The sequence below is a fragment of the Pantherophis guttatus genome, chromosome 2 (assembly GCF_059756535.1).
Source record: "Pantherophis guttatus breed Tessera chromosome 2, ASM5975653v1, whole genome shotgun sequence".
Taxonomy (NCBI): domain Eukaryota; kingdom Metazoa; phylum Chordata; class Lepidosauria; order Squamata; family Colubridae; genus Pantherophis; species Pantherophis guttatus.
In genome coordinates, this window is record NC_142064.1 from 127483550 (window position 1) to 127501031 (window position 17482).

Consider the following 17482-nt stretch of genomic DNA (forward strand, 5'->3'; position numbering starts at 1 on the left):
AACAGGGATGGACAACTTCTAGAGCATCTTTATTCCAATTGGTACATTCTAGATACTTTGGTCTGCAATTGCTGCCATTCTCAACCAGCACAGCTACAATGGTTGGTGGGGCAACTTGATGAAAGTTGCAGGACTTCCAGGCAACGTTATGTTTCTCTAAAATGTAGCTGTGGGGCTAATTGTATGCTTTGCCTCTGAAATTGATGTTCCTACGCAGTATTCTGATGCAAAAATGATGCTGGTGGGCTTTATAGGTAGGGCTTCAGAGTTTGCTGAGCTCAACAAAGTATTTTCATCACTGAGTAAATTACGGTTTCAGTCATTATACTTAAATACGGAAATCAACTTACACTTAAATTGATTTCCATATTTTTCAAAGGAAAGATCACTGTTCCTCTACATTGCCTGAAGATGATTTAATAGTCATCTTCCTTTGGAGAATTTCCAAGCCAGACCACACTCCCTTGTTTTCTTTTAGATCAGGGGTGTCAAACAGGCGGCCTGCAGGCTGGATGCATCACGTGCAGGCCACGCCTACTCCAGCTCCACGAATGGAAAAAATGTCGTGAAACGGCAACATGACGCGGCGAGTTTGACACCCGTGTTTTAGATTTACAAATTTAACGGTTAACTTAGACCCAAAAAAACCCTGACCCACTTCTCCCGTCTATCTTGAGAATTTAATTAGATTCTTATCTGCTTTCTAGACTCTCGCTCTTAATATCATCCTGCTTCCCCCCCCCCCCAAAAAAAAAAAAATCTGGAGTTATAAAGCCTTTTGTTATAAGAAAGAAACTTATTTTGGCTGATACAAACTAGTATATGATCATCTGCCCTTGTCAAGTATTTGTGTTTTTCTCCTCTTCTAAACTGGGACTCATAATGCCCAGGTTATGGCTTAGCAAGCACTGTATTTTGATCAGGAAGAATGATTAGGTATGGAGGAACACTTTTAGACACAGTTGCATTTTATAATCCTGCAAAAGTAAATTCTTTTGTCTTAGTTTCACATGCGCTGGTTCCGGATTTGGTCTTGTACACAATGTCTCTTCTCTACTAATCATTTCCATTTGAAGAAATTCCCAAATTACAGGTCGCCTTTGACTTAACAACAGTTCATTTAGTGACAGTTCAAAGTTACAACGGCACTGAGAAGAGTGAGTTATGACCATTTTTCACACTTATGACCATTGCAGCATCCCCATGGTCACATGGTCAATATTCAGATGTTTGGCAACTGACTCATATTTATGACATTGCAGCGTCCCAAGATCATGTGATCCTCTTTTGTGACTTTCTGACAAGCAAAATCAGTGGGGAAGCCAGATTCACTTAACAACCATGCTACTAACTTAACAACTGCAGTGCTTCACTTAACAACTGCGTCAAGAAAGATAATAAAATGGGGGGAAATCCACTTGACAAACATTTTTGCTTAGCAACAGAAATGTTGGGCTCAATTGTAATGGTAAGTCGAGGATTACCTGTAGAATGCTGGTTTGAAATAAGATGCCTGGGAACATCTGTATAGATCCTAGCAAGATCTCCTTCTTTTCTTGTTTGATTTAATGGTGCCATAGAATTGTCATTCTACGCTGTGAGTTCTGACTGGATGGTTATTTTTGTTTGATTCCAGAATAAATACAAAGATCTGGTTTCAGATATACCTTAAATTTTTAATGGGAACTAGGCATTCCATTCTTTGTATTTGTCCTGCTGCTCATTACATCAGAGAGCCTAACTCTGGAAACTACTGTCTTGTGGATTTCTGTTTCATTAAATGTTTAATATTTCTCTTTGATCTAAAAGGCTCCAGAGAGAAGATAGCAGTCTACTTTAAATCTCTTGTCATTTGGAATCACTGTAAACTCTTTAGAATGTTTGATATGCTATTCTGTTTATGGAGAGGAAGACAGAAACGTGTGTACACTCCTAAACAAGGGGGCTTGTTAGAATTCAGCTCTCCGTGTGTTCTTCACTTCTGCTTTTTCTTCACAGACCTTCTAAAATGGCTATCAGCAAATACGCCATAAGAAAAGATGAAAAGATGATTTGTTAACTGGCATTTGTAGATCACATCCAAGTATCCTTACCAAATGCCTTTTCCTCCAACTTCCCCCAACTTCCCCAGAGCAGAAAGATTTAGATCTTTTAAAGTTTTGGCCTTCTTTTCAATACTGCATAGGGCATGTAAAAATATATCATTGTCTCAGTGGTGAAATCTAAGAATTGTAGCTACTGGTTCTGTGGGCGTGGCTTGGTGGTCATGTGACCGGGTGGGCATGGCCAACTTGACATCACGTACGTCATTCACTGTTAGAGTCAGGAGCTGCACATTCTGAAGCACATTCTGCTCTTCTGAAGCCCCCAACACTGAAGTTTCCATCCACCATCTGGCTTGACTGCCCAAGCAAACCTCGGAGCCTTCTTTTGCCCTGATCTCCATCCCGGAGGGCCGCGCATCCACCCTGCCAGTCCTTCATACAAACCACCCATCCCATTTCTGCAAAGGCAGAGCCCCCCCTTGCAGGGCGATCCAAAGAGGGGAAGGGGATGCTGCAGAAAAGGCCGCCTTCCACCCGTGCCGGCTCTGCGGGGCTTGGGACTCCAACGTAGCCCACTGGATTCTCACTTGGCCACCTGCCTGCTCTGTTTGACTGCTGGTGCCACTCCAGGAACTCGGCCCATGAAATCCGGTGCTCCGGGGGAAGGAGGCTCAGCCACGCTGCCGCTTCCCAGCGGCAAAGAAGTGGAGCAAGAGGGGTGGAAGCCCCCCACGTGGGGAGAGGGCCAGGCCCGGCCACGCGACCACAGAGCTCGTGGCGCTTTCCCTTTGACCTGGGTGGCGGCGCTTACCTGGGTGGACCAGGGCAGTTAGCCCTTCATCTTGGCGCTCCCGTGCCCGCCCACACCATTTTCGCCACCCTCCCTCCCCGCCAGGCTGCAGACATCCGCCTGCCCGAAGAAACCTCCCAAAGCAACCCCGCTGCCGTTTACTTTCATGTTGTGGTGGGAGAAGGAAGAAAGCGAATGGCAGCGGCACGGCAGTGCTCGGGAAGGGCAGGCAAGACTCGAGGCAGAGGGGAAGGCAAGCAGGTAGTAGTTGGCCAAAGGCCCCTCTTTAGCATTTCACCAGTAGCATTTCACCCCTGCATTGTCTCCATGACCTAGACCAGTGATGGCTAACCTTTTTCTTGTTGTGTGCCGAAGGCGCATGCACGTGTGTGCAAAAGCGTGCGTGTGCGCCGGCACCCATAATGCAATGTGCCCATGACCCTCCATACTCCCCCCACCCCCGTGCATGCGCACGTGACCCCTCTGCCCCCCGTTTTTGGCCTAGGAGGCCTCCCTGCAGCCTCCTGGGCCCAAAAACAGGCCGTGGAGGATGCTGCACACCCCTGTGCTCTCCCCGCCCCCGTGCATGTATGCGCAACCCCCATGCCCCATTGCACATGTGCACGCAGCCTCCCGTGCGCGTCTTCCACATGTGCCCCGCCCTCGCACATCCTGAAAATCAGATGGCTGGTGGGAGCCATGTTTATGCAAGCGCGATGGAGCTGAGCTGGGCAACGGCTTGTGTTCCCACAGACAGGGCTCTGCGTGCCAGCTGTGGCACATGTGCCATAGGTTCACCATCACGGACCTAGACCCAGGAATGAACCACTTCCTTTGGCTGTCGATAGGGGAGCTGCAGCTCAGTTTCTCAACCAGCTGATGGGCTAGAGAAGGCTTTCCAGTTCTACCCCTCATTTTCTCAGAGGTGGTATCTGAATTACGTTAGGGTAGAAGAGCAAATAAATACTTCCATAAAGAATAACAATAAACCATCCGTGCTGGCTTGGAGTCAGCATATTCACATTTTTAGAAAAATGGAAGGGGATAGTTGGGTATTGCATGACCAACTAGTGAACAATTTTCATATCCAGGAAGAGTGATCGTATCTCTTTAAAATGTAAAAGCACCTTAATTTGTTTCATCCTTTATTTTTTAAAAAGTGTATTACAACATTTCAGATTATAGCCATATAACACTCTTTGAAATAAGTAATGTTTTGCTGTTAACTTTATTTTTTTTTAAATGTGCCAGAGTACCATTAGTACCATTCAAAAGAATGATTAATACTTTTAAAAGGGTAATAAAAATGGTGCCACTGTAAAGGATGCCACAAATTTGTCCTGAACCTGAAATTCATGGCTAGTCAAAAAAAAGCTTGTGCTTTTTTAAAATGATTATAAAAAAAAAATCACAAGGGACACCAGTATGGATGGATAAGTGGAATTCACATACCATGTTCCCTATTTGTGTAGCATAGGGGAGGAGCATCTTCCGATGCTTGAGGGCTGCAATTCAACTCAGCTTTCTGGCAGGCTGCAGGAAGCCTTCTGGTTGTGAGGTTATGTTACTGGAAGGGTGAAACTGATAGTTATTTATTTGCATTTTTTTTTTGCTGATTCCTGGCAATTTTCTGGTGGGGATAGTATATTTTGTCTTATAGAGGTCTTGAGCTCCCTTGTCCAGTCAAAATTCCACTGCTGAAAAGTTTATTTTACTCTTTGAATTTTGGAGATATACTGTAATTTTGGAATCACCTGTGGTCCAAAGATGGGGAACCCTCATAATCTCACTGGTTAGGAAGTAAATCTACAGCTTCACTGTAGAAGTTTTCTTCTCCTGACAACATCCTAGTTTAGTGGCACAAAGTCAGGATGAACTTTTTTTGGCCAGAAGTTCCAATGGCACAATTTCTCTTTTTTCTCTTTTATTTTTGTTAGGTTGCAACTGTGTGCAGAGTCTTAGAGCTCTAATACAGTAGGTTTTCTGATATTTGGATCTCTGCCCACCCCTGTCCTGGTGTGTCTTGCAGTAGAGCTATACCTTTACAAGGCAGTTAAGAGTGTGTGGATTCTGTTTACTATTGTTTGGCTGTGCTGTTGAGAGATGAATTTATGTTTTTTTGTTCCATAGCCCACTGCAAAATGGCTACAGAATTATTTGCTTACCAAATCCACGCTTTCTGCTTTTGTTGCTGATTGGCTTTCCAAAAACTATTTATATCATAATACACTTTGGCAGGGCACTCAGTACAACAGCAAATATTTCTTTGCGTTACAGTTTGGTTAAAGTGTGTTGGTTTTGCCTTTCCTGTTATTGGGGAAAAAAAGTCATTGGATCATGCTGCTTTCCATACCTCCCCTGCTGAGTCTTATTGCTTTGGATAAAGAACTTTTCTCTAGCATCAGATGAGTTTTCTTGCAGTTGGGCCTCCTGATCTGTTTTGCAGAAGGGCAGTACCTTTATAAGGCAATTTTGAATGCTAAATTCCTTCCTTCCTTCCTTCCTTCCTTCCTTCCTTCCTTCCTTCCTTCCTTCCTTCCTTCCTTCCTTCCTTCCTTCCTTCCTTTCCTTAGTAAAATGATCCTCCCTCCCTCCCTTCCGTCTGATTCTGTATTATTATATTTCTATCTTGAATTTGATTTAAAAACCAATTCTTATAAAATAGTTGTAAAACGAATAGTTTTACTTGAATTCAAAATCAAAATTTCCAGACAAATCAACCAGTACGGCTACACATGAAACAAGTTCTGAGTCCAAATACTGTTTTTACTATCAAGATGAGATTCGTTGCACTGTTGGTGTAGATGTTGTAGCATAATAGTAAGAGGGGGCCTTTTTGGTGAATGAGCAAAATTATAACAAAATAGAAAGTCAGAAAACTGCATAATTGAGTTCACCCAAGTTGCTAAGTCATAATGTGGTTTGTTTGGTTTGAGTTTTATATAGGGATATGCAGTATCAGGACCATATGCATCCCTCAAACTTATTTTTGTCTTCCCTTTGTCTGCCTTGTTGGTTTGTTTCTTGGTTGGTTTAATTCTCTGCATAGAAGCAGGATTGTAAGCTATTCAGAGTTGATTAATAATTGGACTGACACTTAAGCCTGAAAATAAAATAAAATAATAAATCCCATTGAATTGTGGCTTTTCTGTTATTTTTTCATAGATATGCCTAGAATTATTCCCTAAGTATTAAGATAACATTGTGGTTGTCCTGATTCTCCCACTCCCACTTACAGCTCTATGTGAAGGATAACACAATAATTAAAATTACTAATTAGGAAATGGTTCTTGTCCTGAAGAACAAATGTTCTGGATAGAAAGCTTTGGTGATGAGAAGGAGAGGGTCCACCAACGTATTAATGTTTGGAGAGAACAGGGATCAAAACCCTATTTATTCATGGAACCAAGTACTGCCTCTCACCCTAATCTGCCAATAGGATTATAGGGCTTTAAGGAACATGCTTTTTTGGCAAGTGAGATAAGGCAGAACACCTACTTTGTTAAGCTCTTTGAAGGAACGATCAGGCAAAATAAGCAAGCACTATAACATATGTGACCCTTTTCCAAATGAACTTTGCTGCAAAATGTCATAACTCCTTTGTGAGCAGTAAATTAGCAAAATTTGTAAACACACCCTAAACAAAATTTGGGGGCTTCCTGACACAATACAGAGGGAGACAGATTTATCAAATGCAGCATTTGTACAGATGGGTGCCAAAGGGGAATACCTTTTGTGCAGCTACAATTTACACTTGGAAATGGAGAAATAACTTAGCGTGTTATTCGATTAAAGAGACAAGAGGATGGGGAAGAATCACCTTTCCTTTGCCGATTGTGCATAAAAGTTCTGGTTCTTGAAGGTCAGTGTTAGCTGAACCCTCAATAGTTGGAAGAAAAGGAAGTTGGGAGTTCCTATCTGTAACTGCCATGGCTGGGTCTGCACTGTGTGGTCCTTGGCTTCCTGAAACCACACTCTTCTGGAGCTGCGGACTCAATCCAATTCAAAGGATGAGTAACTGTAACCCTTTCCTTGCCTGATTCTGGATCCAGCTGATTAGGTAGGTGAACCTGGCTGGCTCTTTAGGACTATCAGAACAGACTTACTGTAAGTCAGATGGCTTTAGGAACTTGGGAATGTTGTGCTTGCAGGGTCTACGTGCTTGAAGGATTTGGCTCAGTTTCTAACAAGACCTACTAAGATAATTGGCCTGAAAGTGAGGAGAAAAGATCAGGGTTGACTGTCTCTCCCAACATTTCTTCTCAGTAACTTCAGCTATGGATGTAGATCGAAAAAGAAGTAGAGGAGAATTTAATCAGGTAAGGCCAGCTCAAGCAAAGTTTTACTTCTCATATTGTGGGAAGTTTCTGCCCTTATCAAAATATTACTGGTTTAGGTAATCCTATTTTGGAAATATAAGATAAACAAAAAGGTCAGCAAGATTATTTCCAGGTGTGGTTTTTTTTTTTTTTTTTGGTTAACAAAGAAGTTCCAAGGAAGAGCAAATGAGCCATTGACAAACTTATGCTGATTACTCTAAACAAAAAGGAAGGAGATGAGATGAGTTCCTGTGTCCGAAAATATTGCCTTATGCAGATCTCTTCTTTCTACCTTTTGCATTTGTTTTGTTTTTTTTAAACACGACCCAACAATCAACAATGCATATGGGGAGAATTAAGGAGGCACATCTGCACAATTTAAGCTTGGAAGGGTCACAGGATCCTTTTAAACATCACTTTTGTTCTCTCTTGCTATTAAAATTGCTGTATAAATGTGTCATGGAAAGGATAGGAGCCATGCTAGCACAGTGGTTAGAATGCAATATTGCAGGCGAATTCTGCTGACTGCCGGCTGCCAGCAGTTGAAGTCTCAAGGGTTGACTCAGCCTTCCATCCTTCTGAGGTTGGTAAAATGAGGACTCAGATTATTGGAGGAAATATGCTGACTCTGTAAACTGCTTAGAGAGGGCTTTAAAGCACTGTAAAGCTGTTTATAAGTCTTAAGTACTGTTGCTACTGCTTTTTTGGTGGCATCCAGCTTTTCTTTAAACTGATATTTTTTCCCCAAGTATACTTGCCAAATTCTTTCTAGTGGTTAAGTTTGGCTGTAAAAAGGACATGTTTGCTGCAGTTGCCATTTTTAATGTCTTGTCTTGATCACAAGATTAACTTTGCATGAACCTTGAACCAAAATTGAACCAAATTGAAGGTACAATTAAGAGGGAGAAACCAAAACATGTATCAATTATGCTTGTACAATAGGACCTTAGTTAAGGCTTGAGGACACTGGAAGATGCCATACATCGCCATTGAAAAATGTACTTCTAACCATATTTTCTTTTTTTTATGACCTGAAAGAACTCTTTAGAAATCTTCAGTCTAGTCCGCTTTCTTAATTCCATGCAGAAATTGTTCCCCGAGAAGTGGCTTAGACATGAGATTGGCCAAGTAAATAAAGAGGTTGGATAATGGATTCAAACAGCAGGTTATTGTGTCTTGCTGTACATTTAAACAAAACTATCTTTCTGCCTTTGCTCCAGTGGTGGGTTGCTACCGGTTCGCCCTGGATCGGGCGAATTGGTAGTGGTGGCAGCGGGAGGCTCCGCCCACCTGCCTGGATGCTTCTGTGCATGCGCAGAAGTGTCGTGCATGTGTGCCCCAGTCCAGCTCCACCATACATGCGTGCGCACCTCCCGCCGGCCAGCTGGTCTTCGGGTCTCTGCCATGCATGCATGGGGGGGGCAGGGCGCATGCGTGGAAGCATGGAGCGCATGTGTGGGGCACATGGGCAGGGGGCACTCACATTGCATTTTGGGGGTTCGCACCCCCTCCCTGTTTTGGGCCTGAAAGGCCTCCTGCACCAACCTGGAAGCCAAAACGGGATGCCGGGGGGGCGCATGTGCAGGGGGCGCTCACAGTGCATTTTGGGGGTTTGCGCCATGCATTTGCATGTGCACGTAACATGTGCACACACATGGGCACTCGGTACCAAAAAGGTTAACCACCACTGACCTATAGAATGCTGAAGGCACCAGATTTGGAAAGCTTTGGTCTATAGTAGCACCAAGTGCCCCAATTTGGTGCCCTCCAACATCCCTCATCATTGGTCCTCTTGCCTGGGGCTATTGGAAGTTAGGTTTTTATTACTTTTAAAGAACCCCAAGTTTCCCCCTTGGTATAGCTGATGTGATTTATTGTAGGTTGTACAGAGTGTGTAGAAGAAGATTAGTAAAGATATTTGTGTAGATGTGTTAATGGGAAGCCATCACTCCTTAAAGCAAGAGAGTTTGTTAGGGTTAGTTTGCTGAACCCTGAAATCCCTGGGACATTTCTAATTTGCCTTACTGAAGATTTTCAGTTTCATTGCTTGAGATAACTGGCGTATTGACAGATCAACAGACATACTTTCAGGATTCTTGTTCCTTTTCCTGGTAGTCTGTCAGGTTTTGATGGTCAAGTGCTCCGATAATAGCTATACAGCGTATGGCAACAGATGAAGCATGTCGGCCTCTGAGTGGTGGGAAATGCAACCTCTGAAGTGAGATTACATTTTCCAGTACAAAGAGCCACACATGCCTCATCCCCTTAAGAGCTCTCAGCTAGGGATATGGACTTTTAGTTATGTGGCAGCTTTTTCAGAAAGGTAAAAAGTCACTTTGGAGAGTGGAAGGTGGAGAGGGAGGAAAAGGGGATCATAAGAACTTTATAGCATGATAAATGTGCTTATAAATTCAGTATACAATAAGAGGAACCTGCTTTTCCACTCTCTTGCAGAAATAGTGGATACGTGTATGCACAAACATGACTTGTCTATAAAATTACTGTTATGAGCATGTATCTTGGAGGGAAAAAAACCAGTGCGACTTATGGATTCATGAAAATAAAGGTTCTTTGTTTTTTTTAGCCCTTGTCACTCTCTCTTGTCCCATTTTAACTTTCTGGTCCTTGCAGATTGAAACTCTTTATTTTGGGAACAATGCCCATTGGTTCTCCCATTCAGCACACTCAGTTTCTTTTGGTTTCCCTTTATTTCTTGCCTTGTTTGGAAAAGGAAGTATTTGTTTTAAATTGCTTCCTGAAATGATGGCTACTGCAAAGATTCCAGCTGCAGGATGTGTGAAAAGCTTCCTTTGGAAAGAAGGACCCTACAGTTTAGCAGCAGAGAATCTATTGAAGCAATGATCTACCTCTGTGGTGGCTTATAGTTTCTTCTGACCTGCTTAAGAACCCTATTTTCTTGATTCGTCCAGCACCATTGAGCTGTGAGTTCAGCTCTGCAGTGCCCCCAAAACATGTGGAAGGCTCCATTGTGCCAAGTGCATGGGAATTAGTCTGGAATAATTTTTAATTGCTTTTGTGAACCTAAATCTTTTCATTTCCTTTGGATAAAAAGGGACTTTAAAAAAAAAAAGCCTTTCCTAGTATTGTGCCAGAGTGTGATGAATCCCGTCTCCCTGCAGTTTAATTTTGGAAGATTGGAAAATCCTTTTTATGACTTCCTCTGTCATGTCTAGATTGGCTTATGAGCTTGATTAATTGGTTTGGAGCAATGCCATGTGTTTTCTACAGGTTGGAAGAGTTATACAAATGCAAATCTATAGGATTCCTTAAGATAGGGACACATAAAGTTGTTTTAGCCTTGGTGGCGCAGTGGTTAGAATGCAGGACCGCAGGCTAATTCTGCTGACCGTCGGCTGCCAGCAGTTCAGTAGTTCGAGTCTCACTAGGCTCAAGTTTGACTCAATCTTCCATCCTTCCAAGGTCAGTACAATGAGGACCCAGATTGTTGGGGGCAAGATGCTGACTCTGTAAATTGCTTAGAGAGGGCTGTAAAGCACTGTGAAGCGGTATATAAGTCTTAAGTGCTATTGTTATTGCTATTTACCTTGGACTGGTTCCCACAAACTATGTAATGTGGTTTGTTTGTTTGTTTGTTTGGGGCTTAGCCATCACTTAGTATGTTGTGAGAAACCAGTTGATTCTAGCATGGTCCACAGATTGTAGTTACAAAAACATGGTTTACACATCACAAATGCAAAGACTGTGAAACCCAACCTCTGAATTGGATCATGGTCTATTTTGACTGGCAGTAGTTCTCCATTATTTCCTATAAGGATTGAATAGTGGATATTAAGATTTGGACCTTCTGCATGTAAAGAATGTGCTATTCCTCTGAACTAGCATTCTGCTTTTAATTATAGTTTATACTAAGTAAAACATTTACCAGTTCTTCTGCTCCATTCAACAACTACTTGAGTCACTTGTGACACAGTAATTATCCATTTATATCTCTGCTATGTTCCATCTCAGTCAAACTTCTGAGTCATGATTTACAGTGCTATGATTTCTGCATAGCTATAGGAAACAGCAAGTATGTGTGTAATCTTTGGACCCTATTTCTTCCAACTAATTTTCTTAAAAAAAAACAACAAATTCTATTTTAGTTTTTCTCAATCAGGCAGTAACGTAGTTCAAGCTAAAGTTTTGGATTTGGCCGTGGAATGTCCAGATTCAAGTCCCCACTTGAATATAGAGTATTTTCAGTAATTTTGAGTCAGTTACTGTCTCTTAGTTCAGCTTAAATGAGAGAATAACATAAGGGAAGACACTTTCCCCCAGTGGTGAAATCTATTTTTTTTACTACCGGTTCTGTGGGCGTGGCTTGGTGGGCGTAGTGTGGCTTGGTGGGCGTGGCAGGGGAAGGATATTGCAAAATCTCCATTCCTACCCCACTCCAGGGGAAGGATACTGCAAAATCCCCATTCCCTCCCCACTCCTGGGGGAAGAATATTGCAAAATCTCCATTCCCACCTCACTCTGGGGCCAGCCAGAGGTGGTATTTGCTGGCTCTCTGAACCACTCAAAATTTCCGCTACTGGTTCTCCGAACTGCTCAAAATTTCATCTACCCGTTCTCCAGAACCTGTCAGAACCTGCTAGATTTCAACCCTGCTTTCCCCTTCTTGAGCAAAGGCATGATATAAAAGCAATAAATAAACTCCCAGAGTTTCTAATCAGAATATTTGATGGTACTTTTAACCTCCCCTTCATTTATCTCCTCCAAAGATAATTTTTGGACAGTGATAACCAACCTGATAACCTCTGCTTGTTTCCCAAATATTCCTTGCCATCAGCTACCCTGGCTGGGACGGAGGAATTCCAAAACATCTGGAAGGCATTAGGTTGGGTTAGAAGACTGTCTGTTTTAAATAGTTTCTTTAAAATGGAAGCCAAGTCCTTTATGATCACGCCGATTCCTGCCTAGAGTGTTCAATTCACTGCATGCAAACGCACCGCTTGAAATTTATAATAGAAAATCAATGCTAACTTTTAAAAAAGCCGTAAATAAACTCTTAAGCACTAAGCTCAAATTCGCCTCATTCTGTTTTAGGGAAGCAGGTAATTGGTCTCCTAGCAGAATAGCTCTGGTGTGAATGCCAAGACGAATAGGGTAATGTCTGACTTTTTGTGTTCCAGACCAGACATAACCAGATCTCTATTTAATCGTTGCTTTACCAGTTCTGAATGGATGGGATGTTTCACGGTGCCAAATGACACACTCTGTCTCCCTTGCTCTGTTTTTTAATAGAAGCTAAATGGGTTTCTGGAACAAAATTGAAGTTTCTTCCCTCCCCTCCCCTCCCCTCCTGCATCATTTTTGTTTATGGAACAGCTTTTTGGTTTGCTCATGTTTTCTTTCAGCTGGCTGGTTGGTTTTTTGCTTATTTGTTGTTGTTTCGATGTGTTAAAAAACTTCTTGTCAGTTAATTTTACTGGTCAGTTTTGTTTATATTGCATAACTGAAAAGTTAAAGGGTAGAAATGCTTTATTAACAAAGGGAGGGCAATTTTCTTGGCGAGCTAAGAATGCGATAGCAGCATGTTCTGCCATAATTGTGAGGATACAGGCATCAGTAATAACCAATCATAATGGGCCTATAGTATTTGGTGAAGATGTAAAAGCTTGAGGGAAAGTAAAAAAGATCAGGGAAAAATAATAATAATGAACAGGAAAAAAAAGATCTGTTTCAAACACCAGAAGAGATAACAAGCGAACCCCATTTTCCTGCATTCTCTCCCATGAAACTATCTTATACAGATAGTCCTTGCCTTGCAACCAGTCATTTAAAGATCATTTGCAGTTAACAATGGCTCAGAAAGGGCCATAAAGCATTTCCGGCCATTGTCAAATATCCTACTACCACCATTCCATGATCAAGTGATTACATTTCAGGTGCTTGCAGGTTGCAAAGTGCCCTGTGATCATCATTTGCAACCTTCTCTGCTGGCTCCCCAAGAAAGGCAGTGGGGAACCGCCAGTGAAGATTACAAGCAGAGGGGACCAAGGGGAGCTCCCCACTCTCCCCCCCCATCTCCTGCCATCTGCAGGAGATTTTAGCTGGCTCTAGGGCCAACCAGTGAGCATGAAGCTGCTGAAGTCCTGGACAGCTTAGGCCTGCTCCCCACCCAGCCCCTCAGGTAGCTCCAGGGTCTATTGGCACTCAACTTTCTGCAGCTTGACACAGCCAATTTGAGTACGTACTTTCTGCAGAGGTCTCCTTGTGCCATTCTGAAGCAGATGCTATTTTTGTGATCCGTAAAGCCTCCTTTAAAGGGAGCCTCCTAGAGAATTCCTGTACAGAGAAGTAAGCCTGCTGGCTATTTGATAGCTATGCATGGGAGAAAATATTGATAGGAACGGTTAGTTATGAAAGAATGAGGAATGTGTATCTTCTAAAATGAAAAGATTAAGAGCAGACTGGCTGTCTTTTGCCTGTAGTTACTCATGTGCAAGTATGTGGCAGATATCTGCAGGACTTGTTTATACATCAACACCATAATCATCGTTTATTCAACCCAACTGATCCAATGGGCTGTGTTAGTACAATGCATTAGGCAATAATGTTATTGGCCTGATTGTTATTCAGATTAATATGCCATCACAGCCAATATAGAGTCGCTTTTGGTGAGATGACCGGCTATATTAGTTCGATAAATAAACAAACAAATGTATGGAGTCACATGTAACTGCACAATTAACAAAATACAGGTAGTCCTTTACGTATGACCATTCCTTTCATGATGATTCAAAGTTATGACTTTTTGGAAAGAGTGACTGATTTATGACCTGTACTCGCACTTAAAACTATATTTCTCTCTCTCTCTCCCTCTTCCTCCTCTCTCTCACACACATCAGTCACATGATTGAAATTGGTGTGTTTGGCAATCAGCTTGCATTTACAACTGGTTTCAGTGTCTTGTGGTCATGTGATTACAATTGGCGACCTTTTTTTGCTGATTTCTTGCAAAAAAAAGAAATTCATTGGGGGAGCTGGATTTGCTTAACAATTACAGTGATTTTTCTTAGTGATTGCCGTAAACATTGCAATACAGCTTGGTCCAACTTGACTTATGACTTAACAACAGAAATTCTGGTTCCAATTGTTGATCCTAAGTCAAGGACTACCTGTACATGCATGTCTATTTGGTTCTGAGTGTTCTAATTATTCTTCATGGCAAAGAATTCCTTGAAGCAAACAAAGTGCTACTTCTTTAACTTGATGTTTATTTACTCTCACTGAGGTAATCAAAACTGAAAGCTCGCCTGTGTACAATATGTAACCCTGAGAAGTTTGGAAACAAGTTACTTACCCTCTTAAGAATGCCATATCCTATGTGTCCCTTTTGTCTCATTTTCATTGCTGTTTCTCTCAAATGATGTTATATTATTCCATATCCCTTCAGCTTTGTTGAAATATTTTTTTTTTACCAAACATTTTTTTTAATGAGAAAAAAAAAAAAAGTGGGAAATATTTAAAAGGGATTTGGGGGGAAAAAGTACCAGAAGGAAAAAAAATGACCCTATTATTTCTTCAGTAGAAGACTCAATCAAAGTGAAACGTCCCAATTCCCCACGTGCGGAGTGGGTGCTGCTGCCTAGACCTATACCGCCCAAAGTGAGAGACCCGAACGTTTGGAATCGGCTGAAGGACCAGTCTTTTGGTAGGAAAAAAACCCAACATTTTTTTCACAGATGGCCAGTTATTGTCAAAAGAGTGGGATGGCCGCCAACTGTATTCTCTTTCTGTCTCTCGTCTCTCACTTCAGTGGTAGATGACCCATGATCCACAAGACTGCCTTTCTGTGTTGCTCTTTTGGTGAGGGTGAGGGGGGCTTTTACTTGAGTTTGCTGCATGCCTGGGGTGGTTGTGGGGATATTTGAGAATGCCATTGTCTTCCCAATTGCTTGGTGGTTTTACAGGGCGATAGCCTTGATTCTTCTTCTTTTTCCCCTTTGTGTGAGCTGATTATTATAGGATTGTATTCGACATCAGCTTCCTAGTGAATGTATGATTTAACAACAATCTGGATTTAGGATAGGGATCATGTTGAACTGCAAAGACAATTAATAAGTTTAAAAAAAAAAACAGGCTTAACTCACAGGCATCTGGTTGCTTCCCTGACTCACAGAAATGATCCCATGGAATAAGACTTAAAAGGTGCTATGAGATGTGGATTGGTTGCCACAATGTGGGTGATCACTGGAAAGCCACACACACACACACACACACACACACACACACACACACACACACACACAAAGCACTCTGTCTCTTTGATGTCCTTTTAAAATGTGTTGGATTTAAGATCGCCACACTCTAGAATGCCTCTGAATGGGTTTTTATTCTCATTCATTGGCAACCTTCAGTCTCAAAAGACTATGGTATCGTGCTCTGGAAAGAGATCCTAAAACAGCATCTGGTGTGACTTATAAGGCCAATTTGAGAGTGGCAATCCCTTCCACACTGAGGGCAGATACATTCTGTCCCCTGCCCAGCCCCCAGATTTCGCTGGTTCCAGGACTGCCTCTTTGCCTCAGCCTGCCGAACAAGTGTCTCTTCGAATTGGAGAAGGCCATGCTGCGTCTTTATCCTCCAGGCTGAACGATCAGAGGTCAAGGTTTCCCAGTCATTAATGTCCATTCCCAAGGCCTTTAGATCCCTCTTGCAGATATCCTTATATTGCAGCTGTGGTCTCCCTCTAATTTTATTATTTTATATTCTAAAATAATAATAACAAAAACAACAACAACAACAACATCGTACATTTTAAGAAGGTACTTGGTTGATACCTAGGACGCTGGCAGCAACCCCTATCAACCATTAGCACCAGTCAATGGTATTTGTGGTGCATTTTTGAATGTTCAGTTGACTGAGTTTCATGTTTAATGAATAAAATAAATACTACTACTAATAATTGAATGATTATGTGAACCAAAGTACAGAAAAATTGCTGCAGACTGTGAAAACGGAGAACATTATAAAAACAACAGAAACAAAGGCAGAATATAAGGAAAAACAGCTGGATGACAGATCAAATAGATGGAAAACCAAAGCTTTGCATGGGCAGCACTTGAAAAACATTGAAGGAAAATGTGATGACAACTTTACATGGACATGGCTTAAGATGGGAACCATCAAGAAAGAAATGGAAGGTTTAGTACTCGCTGCTCAAGAACAAGCACTACAAACTAATGCCATGAAAGCAAAGATACAAAAATCCACCGACAATCCAAACTACCGACTTTGCAACAACAGAGTCGAAACTGTTTCACATTTAATATGTGAATGCAGCAAAATCGCACAAACTGATTACAAAGCTAGACACGACCGAGTTGCTAAATTAATCCACTGGTCATTATGTAAAAAAATACGACTTACCTGTATCCAAAAAGTCATGGGAACATAAAGTGAAAAAGTTATTTATTTATTTAATTTATTCATTTGTTTATATTTATATACCGCCCTTCTCCCGAAGGACTCGGGGCGGTGAACAGCCAGCAGATAAAACACAAGAAAATACAAAATTTAAAAACAGTATTAAAATCCAATTAAATTAATTTGGCCCATAATTAAAACACCCCTATATTAAGACTGATAATTAACAATTTAAGAATTAAAACAATTTAAAAGAGTTAGGCCAGCCCAGCTTGCTGGAAGAAAAACGTCTTTAGGGAATGGTGAAAGGTGCGAAGATCCGGGATCCGCCATATTTCCGGGGGCAGCTCATTCCAGAGGCTAGATGCCCTCACAGAGAAGGCTTTCCCCCTGGGGGCCGCCAGTCGACATTGTTTGACCAACAGCACCCTGAGGAGCCCCTCTCTGTGAGAGCGTACTGGTCGGTGGGAGGCTATCGGTGGCAGAAGGCGGTCTCGTAAATACCTGGGTCCTAAGCCATGGAGCGCTCTAAAGGTGGTAACCAATACCTTGAAGTGCACCCGGAAGACCACCAGGAGCCAGTGCAGCTCGCGCAGGAGAGATGTTACATGGGAGCGCCGAGTCGCCCCCATAACCACCCAGGCGGCCGCATTCTGGACCAGCTGGAGCATCCGGGTGCTCCTCAAAGGGAGCCCCATGTAGAGAGCATTACAGTAGTCCAGGCGGGATGTGACGAGAGCATGAGTGACCGTGCGTAAGGCATCCCGATCCAGAAAGGGACGCAACTGGCGGATCAGGTGAACCTGATAAAAAGCCCCCCTGGCTACGGCCGTCATATGCTCTTCTAAAGAAAGCCGTGCATCCAGTAGGATGCCCAAGTTGCGAGCCCTCTCTGTGGGGGCCAACGACTCACCCCCAATAGTCAGTGATGG

General features: G+C 42.3%; 1 protein-coding gene across 3 annotated transcripts in view; it reads left to right on the plus strand.

Moving 5' to 3' along the window:
* LRP1 (LDL receptor related protein 1) overlaps positions 1 to 17482 on the plus strand; it is a 336417-nt gene that overhangs the window by 23823 nt on the left and 295112 nt on the right. Inside the window, exon 2 of one of the 3 annotated variants that reach the window (XM_034419253.3) lies at positions 14710 to 14835. The exons of 1 other annotated variant lie outside the window; for it this stretch is intronic. In XM_034419253.3, the coding sequence (XP_034275144.2) occupies positions 14710 to 14835 (126 nt within the window). The remainder of the gene's footprint in view (positions 1 to 14709; positions 14836 to 17482) is intronic. One more of the 3 variants, XM_034419254.3, reaches the window with a different exon arrangement.